Source organism: Myxine glutinosa, chromosome 1, assembly GCF_964187855.1.
Source record: "Myxine glutinosa chromosome 1, kmMyxGlut1.1, whole genome shotgun sequence".
NCBI classification, from domain to species: domain Eukaryota; kingdom Metazoa; phylum Chordata; class Myxini; order Myxiniformes; family Myxinidae; genus Myxine; species Myxine glutinosa.
In genome coordinates this window covers 425860906-425879954 of record NC_136261.1, presented here as the reverse complement: position 1 = coordinate 425879954, position 19049 = coordinate 425860906, and the positions used below count along the sequence as shown (strand labels likewise).

The 19049-nt window shown below is 41.0% G+C and overlaps 1 protein-coding gene across 7 annotated transcripts in view; it reads left to right on the top strand.

Annotated features, from left to right (window-relative positions):
- LOC144888224 (uncharacterized) overlaps positions 1-19049 on the top strand; it is a 56045-nt gene that overhangs the window by 10662 nt on the left and 26334 nt on the right. For 2 of the 7 annotated variants that reach the window (XM_078770646.1, XM_078770645.1), the window contains exon 3: positions 4748-5180. The exons of 4 other annotated variants lie outside the window; for them this stretch is intronic. In XM_078770646.1, the coding sequence (XP_078626772.1) occupies positions 5174-5180 (7 nt within the window). In that variant the 5' untranslated portion in view covers positions 4748-5173. The remainder of the gene's footprint in view (positions 1-4747; positions 5181-19049) is intronic. One more of the 7 variants, XM_078770651.1, reaches the window with a different exon arrangement.

Sequence of the window (19049 nt, the reverse complement as noted above, 5' to 3'; positions counted from 1 at the left end):
ATCTTATTCCTTACTCCTTATTCCGGCCTTATCCTGCACCTGCAATTAGTTTGCCTGCTTCCTCAGGTCATCGAGAGGCTCGACCGCCTGCACTTTCCGAGAGGCTCATCCGCCTGCACAGCTGTCTACCCTAACTCCTAGAGGCTCGCCCGCCCCACAACTTTCTACCCTAACTCCTGGCTTTCTAGTGTAACTCCTAGAGGTTCGCCCACCTCATCTCAGCTCTCTAACATAACTCCTGAAGAGGTTCGACCACCTCATCTCAACTTTCTGTGTGCTAACCGTATCTTACCTGTCCAGCTAACCGCCAGGTAATCAGGCAACCTTACTCCTTATTCCCGAGAGATCTCTCCTACATATAGCCGCCTAATCAGAGATCTCTCCCGCATATATGCTAACTGTACCTTACTTTTGCCGGCGTCCTTATGACGCTTCTAACCTTACTTTACGAAACCAATTTATTCCTTATCCTCGGCGCCCTCTTGGGGCACCTTACTCTCCCGTCCCGTAACATTACCATGACGAATCCTATAAACAGCTCAGTTGTTCTGGAGCCCAAAAACGGCTCGTTCTTAAATTTTGTTCGAGGATCAGGCTCGAGCAGTAAACAGGCAAACGACACCGAGCGACAGAGTGAGTTCCAATTTAGCCTAACATCCCAGTCTATAACAAAATAAACCCAAGGCTCACCTCACCCAGACCGATCAAACCAGCTGGTGTTTTTTCCCACTCACTCGCGCCTGGAGCCGTGTCCCGAGTCTGCCGGAGCTGATGTCCCATCTGGGTCGCCATTTGATGGATCCGTGACTTAGGACTCAAGACTCATGATTGAGAGAAGGAACAACTGAGATATTTATTTGATTCATCAAACACACAAGCTTGTGGAAAGCAAAATGCTTAAACTGAGGCCCACAAGGACCAGGATTCCAACATGATGCTCTGAAATAATTCGGTCAAGCCTTTCATTTTATAAAGGGAATATTGGGGTGTGGTTTTAGCTCTTGAGACAAAGGAAAGACAGAGTGGTCTCCAAGGTCATTAAAGGGTCAAACAACATGTTGACGATTTTCCAGAGTCCTGGTTTTTTGGGGGAGAGTTCAGCAGGTCGTAAAAATGTCAAACATGAAAGTGATATAACGCAGTCCTTTAAGGGGGACTGGGAAAGATAGGTTGGTCTTCACAGAGGGATTATATCATCAGGGTCTGGATTTACAAAGCATATAACTTTTTATAACAAGTTTAGGTAAGGAATATTTCGACAGTAAGAGAACATGCCATCACAGTAACTTAATTCTTTAACAGGAAATATAATGGATAAGGTTTACAAAGCAACACATACAAATTAGTTATTTTTGGTAATTGAGCAACATCTTTAGCTTAATACTGGGATAACAGGTTTCCAAAGAACATGAAAGTATTATGAGTACACAGAAATCAATCAAAAACAGAACATTTTCTTGTTTATACTTGGTAATATGTCAAACGATAATAGAACACAAGGAGGGAGGTGGGGGGGGGGGGTCTGAACCCCCACATCAACACCAGATCATCTGCACACAATAACTCCCCCGGTAAACCCTCCTTTACGTTCTGGGCCAGCACCTCCATCACAGCTACATATAGTAGTGGACTTCGTACCGACCCCTGATGCACTCCCACCTTCACCTCAAACTCACCACTGTTCCCGTCCTTCGTCCTTACAGCTGTGCGGGCTCTTTTGTACATTGCCATCACTACTCTGATCAACCATTCTTCCACTCCCAACTTCCTCAATGCCCATGTCAATACTTCACGTGGAACCCCATCGAATGCTTTCTCCAGATCAACAAACCCAAGAAACAACTTCTTCCTCTTCTCCATGTACTTCTCCTGCAACTGCCTCGCAATAAAGAGTGCGTCTGTCGTTCCTCTTCCTGGCATAAATCCAAACTGCATTTCGTCGATCTTCACCTTCTTCCTTATCCTCTTCTCCAACACCCTTTCCAATACCTTCATTCCATGCTCCAATAACTTTATCGCTCGGTACGACCCACTCTCCAGAGGGTCACCTTTCCCCTTGAAAAGAGGGACGAGGGTACTCAGTTCCCAAACCACTGGAATGCAGCCTTCTTTCACCACCAGATTACAGATCTCTGTCATTCTCTTCACACCCCAACTTCCTGCTGCCTTCAACATATCTTCCACAACTCCCGTCGGCCCTCCCACTTTTCTAATCTTCATTGCTTTTATCGCTTCCTCAACTTCCCTCTCAGTTATCTTCTCTGCCGGTCCTAAAACTCGGTTACTCTCTATGTTGCCATCCCATTCATTCTCTGTATTCAACAGCATTTCCATATATCTTTTCCATCTTCCTTTAATTCCATCTGGGTCCACAACAATTTGTCCCACTTCATTCTTCAAGCAACTCACCCCCATCACATCACACCTCTCTTTCGCTGTCTGCTTTGCAATCCTGAATACCGCTCTCTGACCCTCTTCCGAATCCAAGCATTCTCTGAACATTTTCCGACATGCCTCCTGCGCCTTTGCTACCTCTTTCTTGGCTGCCTTATAACTTTCATGCTCTGCTTTTTCTGCTCCCGTACCCTTCGCCTTCTGCCACTCCTTGAACTTCTTCCTCTTCTCGTCAGTCCTCTTTCCAACTTCGTCATCCCACCACCATGTTTCCGAGTGCCTCAGTGGTCCTTTTGTCCATCCACATACCTCAACAACGGCTCCCAACAGACTATCCTTCATTGACATTCAACCACTTTCAAGCTCAACCACATCATCCTCTACCCTACTCAGCCTCTCTTTTAATGCCTCCCTTACTGTCACCTCTTTCAACCTCCACACCTTCATTCTTGGTTGGTACTTCACCCGCCGAGCTCTCCTAGCACCTTTCACCCTTATGTCGCAGACAACCAAGTGGTGCTGTGAAACAGCCTCCTCCCCCGGGATCATCTTTGTGTCCCAGAGGTGCCCCCTATCTCACCTACGGTTGTCGTCGATCAGGTAGTCAACGGTTGTCGTTGTCCCACCTGACGTGTATGTAACAAGCTTATTATCCTCTTTCTGGAACTGAGTATTACAAATCAACAATTCAACTCCATCAGCAAGCTCCAAAATCCTTTCACCTTCTCCATTTCTCTCACCATATCCGTAACCCCCATGAACTCCCTCAAAACCGTCCATACTCCTTCCCACATGTCCATTTAGGTCTCCCCCTACCACAACAACTTCCTCATCTTTCACGTTTTCCATCAGTTTCTCTATCGCACACCAGAGCTTGTCCTTCTCTTCATCGCTCCGACCAACCTGCGGAGCGTATCCCGAGATGACGTTCACCAAGATCTTTCGAATCGTCATTGCACATACCTCTTAATAGATCAATGCAAAATGTCATACATATGATTAACTACTGATGTGGCAAATATATTTGTGAACTATAATGGCATCAGTCATGTAATTTGGCGGCCATCTTGGAGTTAAGGAAAACATTCAACTTTTTTTTTCTCCAAAACTGCAGAATGGATCAATGCGAAATTTCATGTGGGTGATCAACTCCCCATGAGGAAAAATATTTCTGCAATTAATTTGTCATAAATATATGCGATAAACATACAATGAGAAGTACTTTGACAGGAAGACTTGAATAATTAATAGATTGGAATACTTGGTATATGTGCTTCTCAATTATACAACAGGGATCATCTGGATTCTGGGCAGGTATACCAAATACACTGAGCCAACAAAGCTAAACACTGCAAACCGGTTTTGCAATCAGGAGTCGCTAAAAGGAGGTGAAACACATCGTCAGAAAATATGACCTCGACTATATTAAGTTTGATTTACAGTGGCAGGGGAATCAGTCAGAGCGGGCAATTAAGTTACTGTTACCTTTCACCACCACATACCTGTGTGAGTCAGGGTTTTCATTTGTGACTGGCACAAAATGAAAGACCAGGAATAAACTGAAAGCAAATTTGAATGTTATTCTGTGAGTCGCCCTCTAACACATCCCACCTCGGATTGATCTGATTGGTGCTCAGAAGCAAACCCAGTATCCCAGTGATGTAAATAGCACTCTATATTTAAGGTTTAAATGTCTTGAATAAGGAACCAAATAAAGTTGTTATTTTTATTTTTATTTTTATTATATTTTATTTAATCCCTGGCTGCAGACAGTTACATACAACTGTAAGTTTCTGAGATGGCAGGATCATGCGTGTTGAACCTGAAAAGTTTAACTTCCAGGAAAATAGAGACTTCTTGGTGCAGGTGTGTGAGACAATTGCAATGAGAGGAAAATAAAAACAGGCTTTATGTGTACGTGTGTATTAAACAAGAGGATCAATTCGGACGCTGAACGCGACGTGAAGCTGAAGTCATATGCATAAATTATGTCAACACATCTTCAAACGAGGATCGCATCCATGTGCTGCTCAGGTCTTTGAAGACAGATTTTTGGTCACAAATACATGGAATTAGAGTGGCCGATGCAGCTTACTGCCTTATTTTGGGCTGATCAGGATAACGTACTGGCAAGTCATTTATTTGTGACCATGCTTCACAGCTCAAAGGTGAGTGTGGCTGTCTCTTAGGTATACTGTCAGTCTAAATGTGGTGATCAAGCTGGATAAGTTTACCGTTTAGCAGGGTATGTTATGAAATTGGTTAAGATAACTCGCAAAACGTTCCAAATTGAGGGAAGAAAATAACATATTTAACTTTTCTGTGATTAACATAAGCATTGTATCCTTGGCAGGTCATCGGTGAAATGGAGAGCTTCTTGGAATGGCTTAAGTCCCAAGGCCTGAGAGCAGAAACAGCCCAAGTAGTGATCGATAAGCTCGGAATTGAGAATCAGAAGGTTATTCGAGCTTGTACTGAGTCGGATCCATTGTGGACCGAGCTCCTCTCTCTCGCCAAGGAGAAATTACAATTTGGAATGTATGCTAACTTCTGTAAATTTATGAATTCATTTTCGAAGCCGCAAGATGTCCAGATTGCAGGTTCTTCTCTTTTGGGAAGTATTTTCATCAACTTGTAGAATGTTATTCGGGAACTTTCCAGTTTCTGTGAAAAGATTTCTGGATCCCAAAATGTGCAGCTGGAAAATGTTCCAGGTTTCTGTGGAATTAGGTTCAGTGATTTCTGCAGCCTCTGCTCTCAGGATGACGGATTACGACCCATGTCTGGTGAGTGACTTTTAATACAACATCGCATGTCAACAAATATCTTGATTTTCCACCAGAGAGGCATTTAAGGGAATTGCAGAATTGTTGTGTGGAAGGACGCAAGGAAAGGGTGCATTGTTAATGGATATATATCAGGTATGGTGGACAGAGGAAGTAGCGAAGCCAGTTGGTGAAAATAAGCAGGTTTGGAAGAGGTCATTGAAGATCAATGATAGAGGGAGACAGCTTGATGTGGGGTGCTGCACCTGTATGGGCAGAAGAAGAAGCAGCAAGAAAATATGTAGATAAGGCAAGGAATGATATGAAAGAGGAAGTGTACAACAAGTTTGAAGAGGATAGAGGGAGGAAGTTTATCCATAAATTGACTCGTGACAGGAATGAGGATAGCAAAGACATGAAGGGAGGGGTGGTGATTTAAGGATGGGGGGCGGAAGGCCAGTGACAGAGAGGGGTGCACGGTTGAAAGTGTGTGAAGGAAATTTCAACGAGCTGCTGAATCGGGAAGGAAGCAACAGCGAGCTGCAACTGCAGAGTCATGTTGAAGGAAAAGTGAAGATCAAGGAAGAGGAAATGCGGACGGAAATGCCGATGCGTTGAAGAAGACGAAAAAGGGAAGGGCGCTCGGCATTATTGGGGCAATTTAGCATAACAATTGCGCATTTTGTGAGGAAAACACCAAATTTGGCACACTAGTAGATTATCCTATTATGAACAGATTTTTATATTGGGCCATCTCAAATTCAGCCCCTGATGGCTGTGGCAGCAATTTTCCAAAATGACACCTTCAGCTTGTTCCGACGAATTGCATCATCAATTGGTTTGGTCCTTTCCACCAGGCATTCTCTGGTGAAAGCCTGGGGCTGCTCTTGGCCAATCTTCTTCACATTCCTGACAGTCTCAACTGCAGCAGGAGCTGCAATTTCCTTTGTGTCAAGGACAACCAGATCCATGCTCTCTTCCTCAAAGGGGTTGCCAAGCTCTTCTATGACGCTGACAAGGGCGCGGACATCCTTGGCGAAAGAGGTCTGCACACTTGGTGTCTTGTCGTGATGACGTATGTCCTCTCGCCTCCCCTAGTGTTGATGGCCATCTTGGAACTCTTCTATGGCCCTGGCAACTTCTGGTCCGGCAATCATCCAACGCTGCAGGGCACTTGGGTTGTCAGTGAGGCCAACTGCTCCACCATCTCCTTTGATGCAGGCGTTATATTCTGTTCATGCGCCTGGTCGATTGGGATCGAAGAGAACACCTTCTTCGTCTTCTGTACAGTGAAGTTGCCAGCCCTGAATTCTCTGGCTACATCTGGGTGCTTCATTGGGGGTGCAACCATGTCCCTCAGGTGAACAGGGCCCACCTGGCATAGTGTGTGTGGTCTAAGGCATGGAACCATGGGACCAGTTCCATCAGGGCATCAAGGTACATCGTGAATGAAGCCTGCTGCAGAGAACACATGTAGACCAGTACCAACATCTCTAGTTCCAGCACAGTTGCCCAGTACTGAAAGTTGGGAATGTCTTCTCCTCTCTGGTGACACCAGTCTTCGAACTCAGGCAGGTCTTCTACATCATCAGCATATGTCATACAGTGGCCAGATGGCATATGTCATATGTCATACCAGTTCATACGCACGGTGTTGCAGGATGTGCAGTGCCACTGCAGTGATTTGATGAGCTCTTCTTGTGCGGGTGACGTGGGCAGCTCGCAGGAAGGAGTCGGCCGTCCCTGGCGTTGCAATCTCAGCTTGCAAATCTGCAAAATCTGCGAATCTTGCAAAAATCAAATCTCTGAATCTGAGATGGCCCAATATCCAGATCTTTTCATAATATGATAGTCTACTAGTGTGCCAAATTTGGTGCTTTCCTCACAAAATGCACAATTGTTATACTATATTTAGCTTAGCTGCTGGACTACATTGATGTATGTAGACAAATGGTAATTGCAGCAGGAGAAGTTGGAGTCAGGTGGAAAAAGAGTTTATTGAATGTATGTATGAGAGATGGGTCAATTCCGGAGGAGTGAAGGATGGGGTTAATTGTGCCGATATGAAAGGGTATGGGGTGTTCAAGATCTGGGGAAGTACAGGGGCATTACATTCCTTCGTCATGTCATAATGGTCATGGAGAGGGTTCTGGACAGGAGGAAAAGGAAGTGTGAAGAAGGAGATCAGAGAAGAGCAGCAGGGGTTCAGAAAGGGTAGGGGAATGACAGAAGGGATGTTCACGCTGAGACAGCTGGCGGAGAAGCGGTTGGAGGTGCAAGGTGAAATGTCATTGGGATTTTTTGGATCTGGAGAAGGCCTTTAACCTGAGAGACATGGTGATGTTGACACTGAGATGCTGATATGGATGGGAGTGACGGAAGCAGAAGTTCTGCTTCTGTGATTGAAGAAGCAGAAGATGGGAGTGACGGAACAAAGAGAAGAGTTTTGGTTGGTCCTCGGATGTTGGAGTTCAATGTGAACTTTGGTTTGAGGCAAGGAAGTGCTCTCAGCTCACTCCTGTTTATCATGGTGATGAAGCTGGAAAGTAGAAAGGTAAACATGAAAGATATTCTGGGGAGGATATTGTTTGAGGATGATCTCACTGTTGAGGTGGAGAGTGGGGTGGAGAGTGGGGTGGAGAGTGGGCAGGAGATGCAGGAAGTATGGGGGAGTGGAAGGAGGCATTTGAGAAACATGGGCTGAAATTGAGCATGGAGAAGATGGAGGTGATGTGGGTTGGACAGCAGAGACAAAAATGAATATCAGGTTGAAGGGGAAGGAGATCATACAAGGAAATAGGTTTGAGTATCTGGAGGGAAACAGCAATCGGGGATGGTAAGTCAGAGTCAGAGGTGCGGAGGAGGATTCTGGTTGGTGCATACATGTGGAGGAGGGTGCTGTGTGTTATGGCAGACAGATTTTAATGAGATTGAAAGGGAGGGTTCTGACGTGGTGTGTAACACCGGCCTACTTTTTGGGTCTGGAGATTGTGGCACTGACCGAGAGACAACAACAGAGTCTGCAGGTTTGCAAGAACAACTGAGTCAAGGGGATTGTGGGGGTGAAGGTGGTGGATAGAAGGAGAATGGAATGAACTGAGGGAGGACATTGGTGTGCAGATGAGCTTGAAATGGAGATTGCTGAAATGCCTTCTAAATTGGGCTCATCATTTGGTTTGGATGGGGAAAGAGAGAATGGCAAAGAAGGGCAGATAGGTTGAGGAAATAACCACAACAACAGGCATTTTAAGGCCATTTTCCCTGCTAGAGTGGGGGTTAGCCTCGCGTGCCCCATGATAATCTCCTCCATTTTGCCATATTTTCTACAACTCACGTTGTTAACCCTCTTGCCCGCATTTCTTCTTCCACCACCTTCAGCCAAGTCTTTTGCGGTCTTCCCCATCCTGTACTTCCTTCTACATTTATTTCCATCACTCTTCTCAATCAGTTACTTTCATCCTTCCTCAACAAATGACCAAACCATCTCAACCTGTGGCATCCATCACACCATCCATCACATCCATCACATGGCTTCACAGCATCCATCACAGGCTCTTTTCCCATCATATTTCGCAATTCATCATTTGTCTTCTCTTAAGGATATGCCACACATCCACCGAACCATTCGCATTTCCACCCTTTCCAGCCTTCGTTGCTGCTCTACGTTCATTACCCATGTCTCGCTCCGATAAATCATAACACTTCTCACAAATGCAGCATACACCTTTCCCTTCAGCTTCAACGACACTCCCCTCCTTGGCAGCGCGCCACTCAGTTCCCAAAACTTCTTCCATGCACATCTCACTCTTGCAGCCGTCGCCGAGTCTGATCCACTTTCTCCATTCAGCATGTCTCCCAGGTAGCAAATTGTTTTCACACCTTCCAGCTTCACGCCGTCTGCAAGATCCAACTCAACATTTCCTCCATCTGCAGCTCCCTCTGTGCACACCTTACACTTGAATGTAGCTGCCACACTGGTTAATGACCCTCTCAGACCACTTAGTAGGGGAGCCAAAGTGCAAAAATGTGCCTTTATGGTTTTAGGTGGTCAAACATGTTATACTTTTTTCTTATGTGTTTTTGGGTAGGTATATACAATCCGCATATGAAATGACTTGTTAACTCGGCCGATCTTCTTGCGAACTCACGGTATAGGCTCGAATCTGAACTTGCGTCCCGATTTAATTAGAGCCAAAAATGAGGGGTAGGGGAAATAAGAATGCCTTTATTATGTATTTTTTGTTAATAAAACCACTTGTATTGGGTATCATTGGAAAGGTCTTGAATCAGGCTAAAAAGTGGTGGTATGCAAATTTTGATGACGTCATCGATGACATCAGAGGTCAAACGGTCACAAAGTTGAAGGGGAAGTGAAAATCTGGGATACCTGTGCAATAAGATGGTTAAAATCAAAAAAATGCAAAGAGGTTGTAAAAAGAATACTGACTCATTTTGGAGTACCTTTACAGTTCGGATCAAAAAAAGGTAATCCGAATTCAAGGGGTTAATATGCAAAGGTTATTTAGTTTGACAATTTACATGTGGTTTACCAATTATGAGGAGATCCTCAGCTTTCCATTGATGCCTTTCATGCATCATTGCTGTCACACATGACCGAGTACATGTTCATTGAAAATGACAAGTTCAAATCGCATTTTTACAAGTTTGGCTAATCGGTGCAAGACAGTTTTAAATGGACACATTATTTGTCGACTGCCAAGTTGATTATGTAAAATTGTTAAGCTGGTCTGGTAATCATCGGTTGCATCATCCTTTGTTTAAGATGGGTATTTAAGATGGGCCTACAGTGTATGGGTTTAGAGACAGTTTGAGTCATTGAAAAGATGGGTCAACTTATGACTGAACAGCGGACCTTCGTGGTTGCAACCTTTCACCAAACTGGAAGTTTGCAGCGAACTTGTGATGCGTTTAGGGGATGTTTCCCAGAACGGGAGCCTCCAGCAGCCAAAAACATCTGGGCGAATGTTAGAAAATACCAAGAGCATGGCACTAGCCTCAACCGCAACAAGGAGAATTCTGGTAAGAGGCGTACTGGGCGATCGGAAATGAACATTGCAGCAGTAAGGCAGCAAGTTTTGGAGCATCCTCAGGATACCAGTGCAAGACGAAATGGGATGGGATTGCCTATGGCAACATTCAACCGAATCACAACACTGGACCTCCACCAACATCCATATCGGATTCACATCTGGCATCAACTTATGCCAGGGGATTTTGCCAGGAGGCTGGTGCTTGCCAGATGGTTGATAGCACGTTGCAAAGCAGATGTCAATTTCCTGCGGTATCTCGTTATCGGTGACGAAGCTGCTTTCGCCATGGACGGCAAGGTCAATACCCATAATGTTCTTGAATATGCACCGACAGGACAACCCCCAGAATTTAAATTTGACACCAACATGAATCGACAAAAGTGGACTGTTTGGTTGGGACTTTGTGGAAGTGGTCAGGTGATCAGACCATTTTTCTTTCAAAGGAATGTCAATGGTAACAGGTATCTGCAGATGATCAATGATGAAGTTTTACCGCAGCTGGAGGAGAACTTTGAGCGACAGGTTTGTGGTGTCGCCCCAGCACATCGTCTTATCGCTGTCCGAGATCAACTGAGGGAACTCTTTGGAGACCGAGTCATCACCCTAACCATGCAGTGGAATGGCCGCCAAGATCACGTGACCTCACACCATGTGATTATTTCCTTTGGGTACATTTAAAGAACAAAGTGTTCGTAACTCCTCCCCATGATATTGATGAAATGCAGGGCCGTATTCGACATGAAGTGGATGCTTTGCGCAATGACCCGGCTATGGAGAGACGAGCAGTTCAGGGCAAGCTCTGCCGCTGTGAGCTTTGTGTTGAAAGGGGAGGTGGACATGTTGAAGGTGTGGGTGCATAAAGGCCAATCATTCCTGAGAAAAGTTCACATCTGACGTTCATTTTGCACCAATTATCCTGACTTTCATCGATTAGCCAAACTTGTAAAATGCGATTTGAACTTGTCATTTTCAATGAACATGTACTCGGTCATGTGTGACAGCAATGATGCATGGAAGGTATCAATGGAAAGCTGAGGATCTCCTCTTAATTACTAAACCACATGTAAATTGTCAAAATAAATAACCTTTGCATATTAACCCCTTGAATTCGGATTACCTTTTTTTTGATACGCAATGCATAGGAAGTTTTTAATATCAAGAAACTTTACAAATATATTAGCATTACAGTGTTAACCCCTTCTGTTTCAGGGACAAAATCTGCGAAAATGGTAAAAAAAATTGGAATTTTCTGACATTTTCAGAATAATGAAACAGATTCTTTTGAAGCAGGGAAGGACATCCAATCAGGGTATCTTGATGCTTTTATCACTCTATGAGTACTGAATGTCTCTTTTAACCCTTTGTTTGGCAGTTAACCCTTATTGACTGATAACATGAACCTGATTTTTAATACGTTAATTGTTAAATGATGGTTACTGGTATTTGCTCTAAATGAGAACTGCAGCCGATAAAGGCAAACATATCCTCATAAATAAACCAGCCATGCATATGTAAATATTACTGACAGGAAAATAGTGATAATAGAACACTGAGAAAGGCAAAAATGGTCAAAACAAAAGTCCAAACCAAAACCAGACAATACGCTAATGAAGCAATTTCATGATTCCGGGACAGGCGTATCAGAGTGTCAAGCAATGTTGTACATTGAAGGCTTTCATGGAGCTTCCAATGACCAATAGAAACGAGAAAAAGAACTTGAATTACAAATATTCTCAATGTTTTTAAATGCACATTTGGCCATCTTATTCAGCTAGATCACAAAGCTTAGGATTCCCACAGCAAACACAGGCAATTGTACATTTGACATTGGCTAATTTGCATGGACAGCGAAGTCGACAACGTCCTTTTTGGCATTTGCATGACGTCACGATAATGTGGGGTTTGGGAGCCTTTGTCATTGTGATTGCAAACAAGGACCCATTCTCAATTTTTCGTCCAAATTTTGTTGGGTCTGGTAAAATCGGATTTATTTCTGTTTCTCGTTTAAATGAAATGAATGATCGTTTTAAGGCCATTTTCCCTGCCAGAGCAGGGTTTAGCCTTGCGGGCCCCATGACAATCATGGTTCCCTGTTTGAGGCAATGTTTTTTATGGCTGTATGCCCTTCCTGACGCCAACCTTTGGTCACGCTCTTACGATGCACAGGGATACGGTGTACCTATTCTAAACCGGGGTACACACCGGGATCATTCATCCCAGCAAGCTGGTACTCAATTTGCCGACCTCGGAAGGATGACAGGCTGAGTCAACCCCCCTGGTGTTAATTCAGCGATCGACCGGGATTCAAACCCAGGATCCTAGGATCCCAAGCCGGGACTCTAACCGCTAAGCCAACACCAGGCTCGTTTACAAACAGCTATTTGATGCAGTGCCCGAAGAAGATGTAGCTGAAATGCATCCTCTGTAGCTGGCAGTGAACGTATGTCTCCTTTTTTTGTCATAAACAAATGACATCTCAGTTCATCTAGTGTGTCATTGAACTCCTTTTTGCCATACAAAGCGTATAAATATTTCTGAGCTGACTGAATTATGCTTGGTTTTGCCTCCAAATCCTCTCCAGGATTAGCATATTCTTCCAAGGGACTGAGGCAATCTGTGCATGCAAGTGCGACGTTAAGAGCCTGTTTTTTACCAATGTAGAACGGTAACCGACTGTGTCGCACCCTGTGAGTATATACGCAGCAAGTATCATTGCAGTGATATTCAGATTGGGAAAGGTTGATTGAAGGTAATCAGAAATTCTGTGGCAAGGCAAGAACACGTCTGCAGATGATGTAGTTTTGTGAAGCCAAAGTTCCTTCAAACCAGATGTATGGGTAATATGGTAGATACCCATGACAATGATGTCTGTGTCATTTGCCTGTACCACAATTCTTTTAACTTTCTGTTCATTCGCTATACGTAGTGTGTTCAAAAAGTATACAACCTTTATTTTTCGTGCGTAAAAAAAAAAGAAGCTAGGGAGGCGTTGATTGGTGCACGTATGTAGGCGATCCTAATGCACACGCGTGAATTTTTTCCCACCTGCAGAAGCTGTCATTCGACGGCAGACCGCCGATGAGTGAGGACATGTAAGTGAGCGCCGTCGGATTTTCGTTTTTGACAAAATGACGGAAAAACTTGAACAACGCTACTGCATCAAATTTTGTGTTTCATCAAACTTGCATCAAAACTGCAACTTGGTTTCTGGGTCGTACCCATAAACCCAGGACTCATCGCCAGTGATCACTGTGTTGAGGAAGCTGGGATCGCTGTTCACAGTCTCCAGCATGTCCTGTGCGATCTCCAAATGGAGTTTCTTCTGCTCAATCGTTAGCAGCTTTGGTACGAACTTCACTGAGATTCTCCTGAAGCCCAAATCCTCCTTCATAATGGAATGAACGGTGTTGAATCTTGCGGATTGTTTCCACTTGGGAATCGCCAAGCTTTACACAAAATTTGATGCAGTAGCGTTGTTCAAGTTTTTCCATCATTTTGTCAAAAACGAAAATCAGAGGGCACTCACTTACATGTCCTCACTCATCAGCAGTCTGCCGTCGAATGACAGCTTCTGCAGGTGGGAAAAAATTCACGTGTGCCCATTAGGATCGCCTACATACGTGAGTAGGGTAATAATGTTGATCCTAGGCCACTTTGAAATCCCATTGACTTGCATGTTAATTTTCCTCTCACCCTCATTTCCCCAAAACATCCAAATCTCTTCCCTAATTTCCCCATTCACTTACATGTTAATTTTTCCCTAAAGACCCAAAATTCTTCATACCCCAAAAAGCTAAATCTCTTCCTCCCATTGACTTACATGTTAAACGTTGATCCTAGGTGGCCTAGGATCAATATTGACTTCGCTCGGGTGGTGTTAATTTTCCTTTTAATTAATCTTCTTTTCATATTCTAATTTTGATAGATTCTGAGCCTATTAAGTGATCATGACCACTATTTCCTCCGACCCTAATCATTACGATCCTTCCAACCTTGTAGACCTATAATCCTTCTGTATGAACCTATGATCCTTTAAACCTATAATCCTTCTGTATGAACCTATGATCCTTTAAACCTATAATCCTTCTGTATGAACCTATAAATCCTTCTGTATGAACTTATAATCCTTTTATATAAATCTATAATCCTTCTACCCCAATATTTGCGATCCTTCGACCCCACTCAAAAGAGAATAGAAGTATATTAGTAAGTGTATGGAAGACACTAGTATTGAGTTTTCGAACTGTGAATAGTAAATTTTTGATTCTAAAGCAGCAGCATGTCAGTACCTTCGATTAGGCCTCTCAAACAATGATCCTTTGAATTAAAAAGAAGATAAATAATACAACTATAAATGAAATCATCATTATCCTTATAAACCTATGGCACCTCTATTTCTCCCTAATATTTATGATGCTTCTACCCCTATTCAGGTTTCAGTGAGGATATTGAAGATGATGTGATGTACGAAGGTTTCAGTGAGGGATATTGAAGATCATGTGATGTAGGAAGGTTTCAGTGAGGATTTTTGAATTGGGACACAGGTATTAAGTTTTCGAACTGAGACTAATAAATTGGAAGAACCAACTTAAAAGTGAATAGTAAATTGAAAGAACCAACTTAAAAGAGGCACTAGTATTAAATAGGAAGAATTGTAAACTTTTCGAACTGATAGAGACCATCGAACCTACTTGCAATTGAATTTTTGAATACAGGTCAAGAGACTAGATCACTTTTCGGGTCCAGATCAAGCGGCCAGTAAATAAGAATAATAGTAAATTTTCGAGTTCAGATCAAGAGGCACTAGTATTGAGTTTTTGAACTGAGTCTATTAGTAAGTGTATGGAAGGAACTTGTATTAGTAAGTGTATGGAAACCAGTAAATTTTCATAAGCTGGTGTATGGTAAATAGGAAAACCAGTAAATTTTTAAACCGAGATCAAGAGACACTGGCATTAAATAGGAAGAATGTATGATCCTGCTTGGCCTTATAAACCTATAATCCTTCTGTTTGAACCTATAATCCTCCTATATAAATCTATAATCCTTCTACCCCCAATATTTGCGATCCTTCGACCCCACTCAAAAGAGAGCAGGTGTATTGAATTTTAGAGTAGATCACTTTTCGATCCTAAAGCAGCAGCATGTCAGATCACTTTTATATTCAAGAGACCTCTCAAACAATGATCCTTTGGCCCCACTCAAAAGAGAATAGTAAGACAGAAGAATTGTAAACTTTCTAAACCTACTTTAAAAGTGAATAATAAATTTTTGAACTGAGACGAGTGAATTTTTGAATACAAGTCAAGAGACACAAGTATTAAGTTTTTGAACTGAGACTAATGAATAGGAGGAATAGCGAATTTTCAAATTCAAGAGAGTAGTAAATAGGAAGAATAGTAAATTTTCATGTTCAGATCAAGAGACACTGGTATTAGTAAATGTGTGGAAAATTTTTGGACCCAGATTAAGAGAGATGGAAATGGAGATGGGGAAAAGGTATTGTAATGTATAAAAGAGAGATGGAAATGGGAATCTATGATCCTTCTAGCCTTATAAATCTATGATTCTGTATGAAAATACGGTCCTTCTTTATGAAAATATGAGTTGTATGAAACTATGATTCTGGATGAAAATATGATTCTTCTGACCTTATAGACCTTTTAACCTTTTAGTAGGCCACTCACCTTCTATGATCCTACATCTAATATACTTTAACATTGCTTGTCTCCACCATTTTTTAATTAAAGCCCCCCTTAGTTTGGTTGTTAAGGAAAAGGGTGGCGGCAGCCCCTTAAAATCCCTAACCCCCCTTTTTAACTTATCTCTTACACTTATACTTATATATATGTCTTATACTTATATTATGACTTATATATATCTCTTATACTTATACTTATGTATGTATATAACCATAAGGGAGACTATCAATTCCATTTTCTAAAATAAACCTCTTATCATCAAAAGCCCCCAATGCTTTCTTATTTGTCTCTTCTGAATATAATTGATGTTTATAACTTCTTATTCCATTAATCTTTCTAAACTCTTCATTCTTTGATGTTAAACAATTATGATAATTTTCAAAGTTTATTGTTTCTTTAATAACATTTTTCTTTATACCTTTTAACTTCTTAACAGTCTTTTCAACGTTATTCACAATGTATTTATAAGCATAAGCCTTTGACCTCAATGCCACAAATTCACGCATAACATTTCCTCCTAATTCATCCTTAAACTTTCCAATCACCTTTTTATTTTTAGAAGAGTACAACTCACTCTTATCATTGTAATCACTTGTATCATAGGTATCGATGTCCTTTTTCATGTCTGAATAAACATCATCTGTATTAATTTTTACAATAAAACTATCTGTATCCATATAAAGTAGAGTTATATCATCTTTGTATCTTTTCTTCAAGTTATTGTAAAGGTAGTCGTACATCAAGGACTTTGATAAATCAAGTATTGAGGTACCAATGTAAATAGGTTTGTTCATCTCAACACTTTCTCTCATCAAATGTATCGCGCAAAAGTTTTCTGAAAAAACTTCTTCTCTCATAAAACTAGGTTTATTAATTAATTTTGATGCTTGTTTCCATGATGTTGATCGTCTGATATTTTGTCTATTTCTAACTTTCTCCATCGTTTTTCCGAATACGCTGTTGTTCATGAGCTTATAAAAGTCTTTCTCAAAATTATTCTTTGATTCAATCCTACATTGTGTGTTAAAATCAATATACTTTTACAACCAATGACCGATTAAACTTGAGAATCCTATGTATCTTTTCAACACGGAGACCCTCTGAAATACATTGTCCTAAATTCCTCTGATGAATTACATAATTTTTCTTATCATATAAGGTAGTAAGAAGTTTCTCTGATGCTTTACCCTTTATATTGAATGATCGTTGATAAATCACTTAACCACTCTTTCTTTGGACTTTCTTTCTCACATGTGAATGGAAGATCTTTATTAAGATCATGGAGTTCCTCCGGATATTTCAAATCAACCTCAAAATAATAACCGACCTTTAAATCATCTAATTCAGCTTGTGAATAGGAACATAGATCCTCAAAGACTTTGTTGAAATTCTTTTCTTTTACCCATTTCAATCCACCATATGGAAGAGCCTGAGACATTGCCCACCCATACAAGTTATTTGCGTCATAGTACATCAAGTAAGAACTCTTTCTTAGGATTATAATCATGAAGATATTTGTTATTTGCTTTAGTATACCTTTTACTACATACTTGTGAAATTCCTCCTCTCTTTGCCTTTTCAATCATCAACATGTCAACGTCAGTTATCAAATCCAACTCTTGTTTAGTCATCTTTAACATAGCACTCCAAGCCAATCCAGGAGCAGTGTAATAGTGAGCAGGATCCAATCCATATCCAGAATGACAGATTATTCTGAAAGCCTCAAACACATCAGCGAGAAGAAGGACATCAGTTTTCAGATAGAGATCATGATACTCACCAATATTCTTTATATATTTTTTTTCCCAAACATTTTGAGCATGTTTATAATCATCATCCGAAATATTTGAATTATTTAGAATGTTATAGAAATTTTATTTTGAAGGAAGTTGTGTTTCATTAAATCTCTCAAATGAGTCCATATAGTCATAGGGATAAATTCCCTTTTGTGCTAGTAAATCTATATCTTTAAAGTGTTCTTTTAAACATGAAAACTCTTTTAGATTTTGAACTAAGTTAGCCAATGGACTTGCCATGAATTTAAATGTATCAAGAAATCTGATCTGCGTAATAGGAGATGTATGAATTGATTTCGAGAATGAAATGTATTTCTGATCTGTGTTAGGAATTGCTTAAATGTGTCCGGGCGTCTTTGAGAGTTCATTAATAAATAGATCTGTATCATAATTAGCGTTGTTATGAAGAAAGATCGGAATGAAAGAGGGGAGTTTATAATTAATATTACAACTTTGATGAGCCGGACCTCTATATTTACCAGTAAGATGGCAATGATCTCTAACCTTTAAACCTTCATCAATTTTCTTCTCACAAATATGGCAGATGCTATTCGGATGCTCAAATTCAGCTTCTTCTTCTTTTGTTAGAGGGTTCATTGGTTTATTGGTTTCTCTCATTATCTTGGATAACCGAACACAGTCTTTTTCTAATCGTCGGACAAACTCTTCTGAAGCATTTGAACCTCTATACTCCTCTATCTTGTTATATTGATCACCAACAGATGATTTTATATAATAACAGAAACCACAAGGAATATGTTTTTGATATTTGTTTGTGTATGGTTCTTTTGGATCTGGAGAAGTAGTATCAATTTTTTCGAGAATACTTTCAAAATCAGCATATATTACAAATGGATGTTTCATCGTTTTATTTTCATCTTTGAATGAGATCTTTGAGCCGCCTTTAGGCATATTGATTACTGTTGATTTATGTTCACTACAATACTCTAAGTGTTTATCTAATCTTTCTTGTGTATGGAAGAAGTTAAGACAACGCAAACAAACAAATATTTTATTTGTCCTTTCACATACTTGTGTACGAACCAATTTAGAAAGATCTTTGATGTATACATAATGCGAATTTCCCTCCGAATTAAAATAAAGCAGATTAACATGACAAGATTTATGATCATCAGTAAGTTTCAGAACCTGAATGTTGTTTGTTTCTGTTAGACCATAAACATTAACTGATAAATTATTCATCTTTTCAAATTTAGGAATATCATTTAAAGCCATAGGAAACTTTAGATCTTTCATATTTAATGTATTCTCATATTTTTTATAATTACTAACTAGTTTAACATGATTAACAGCAGGATGTAAATGTGCCAAGCATGACCA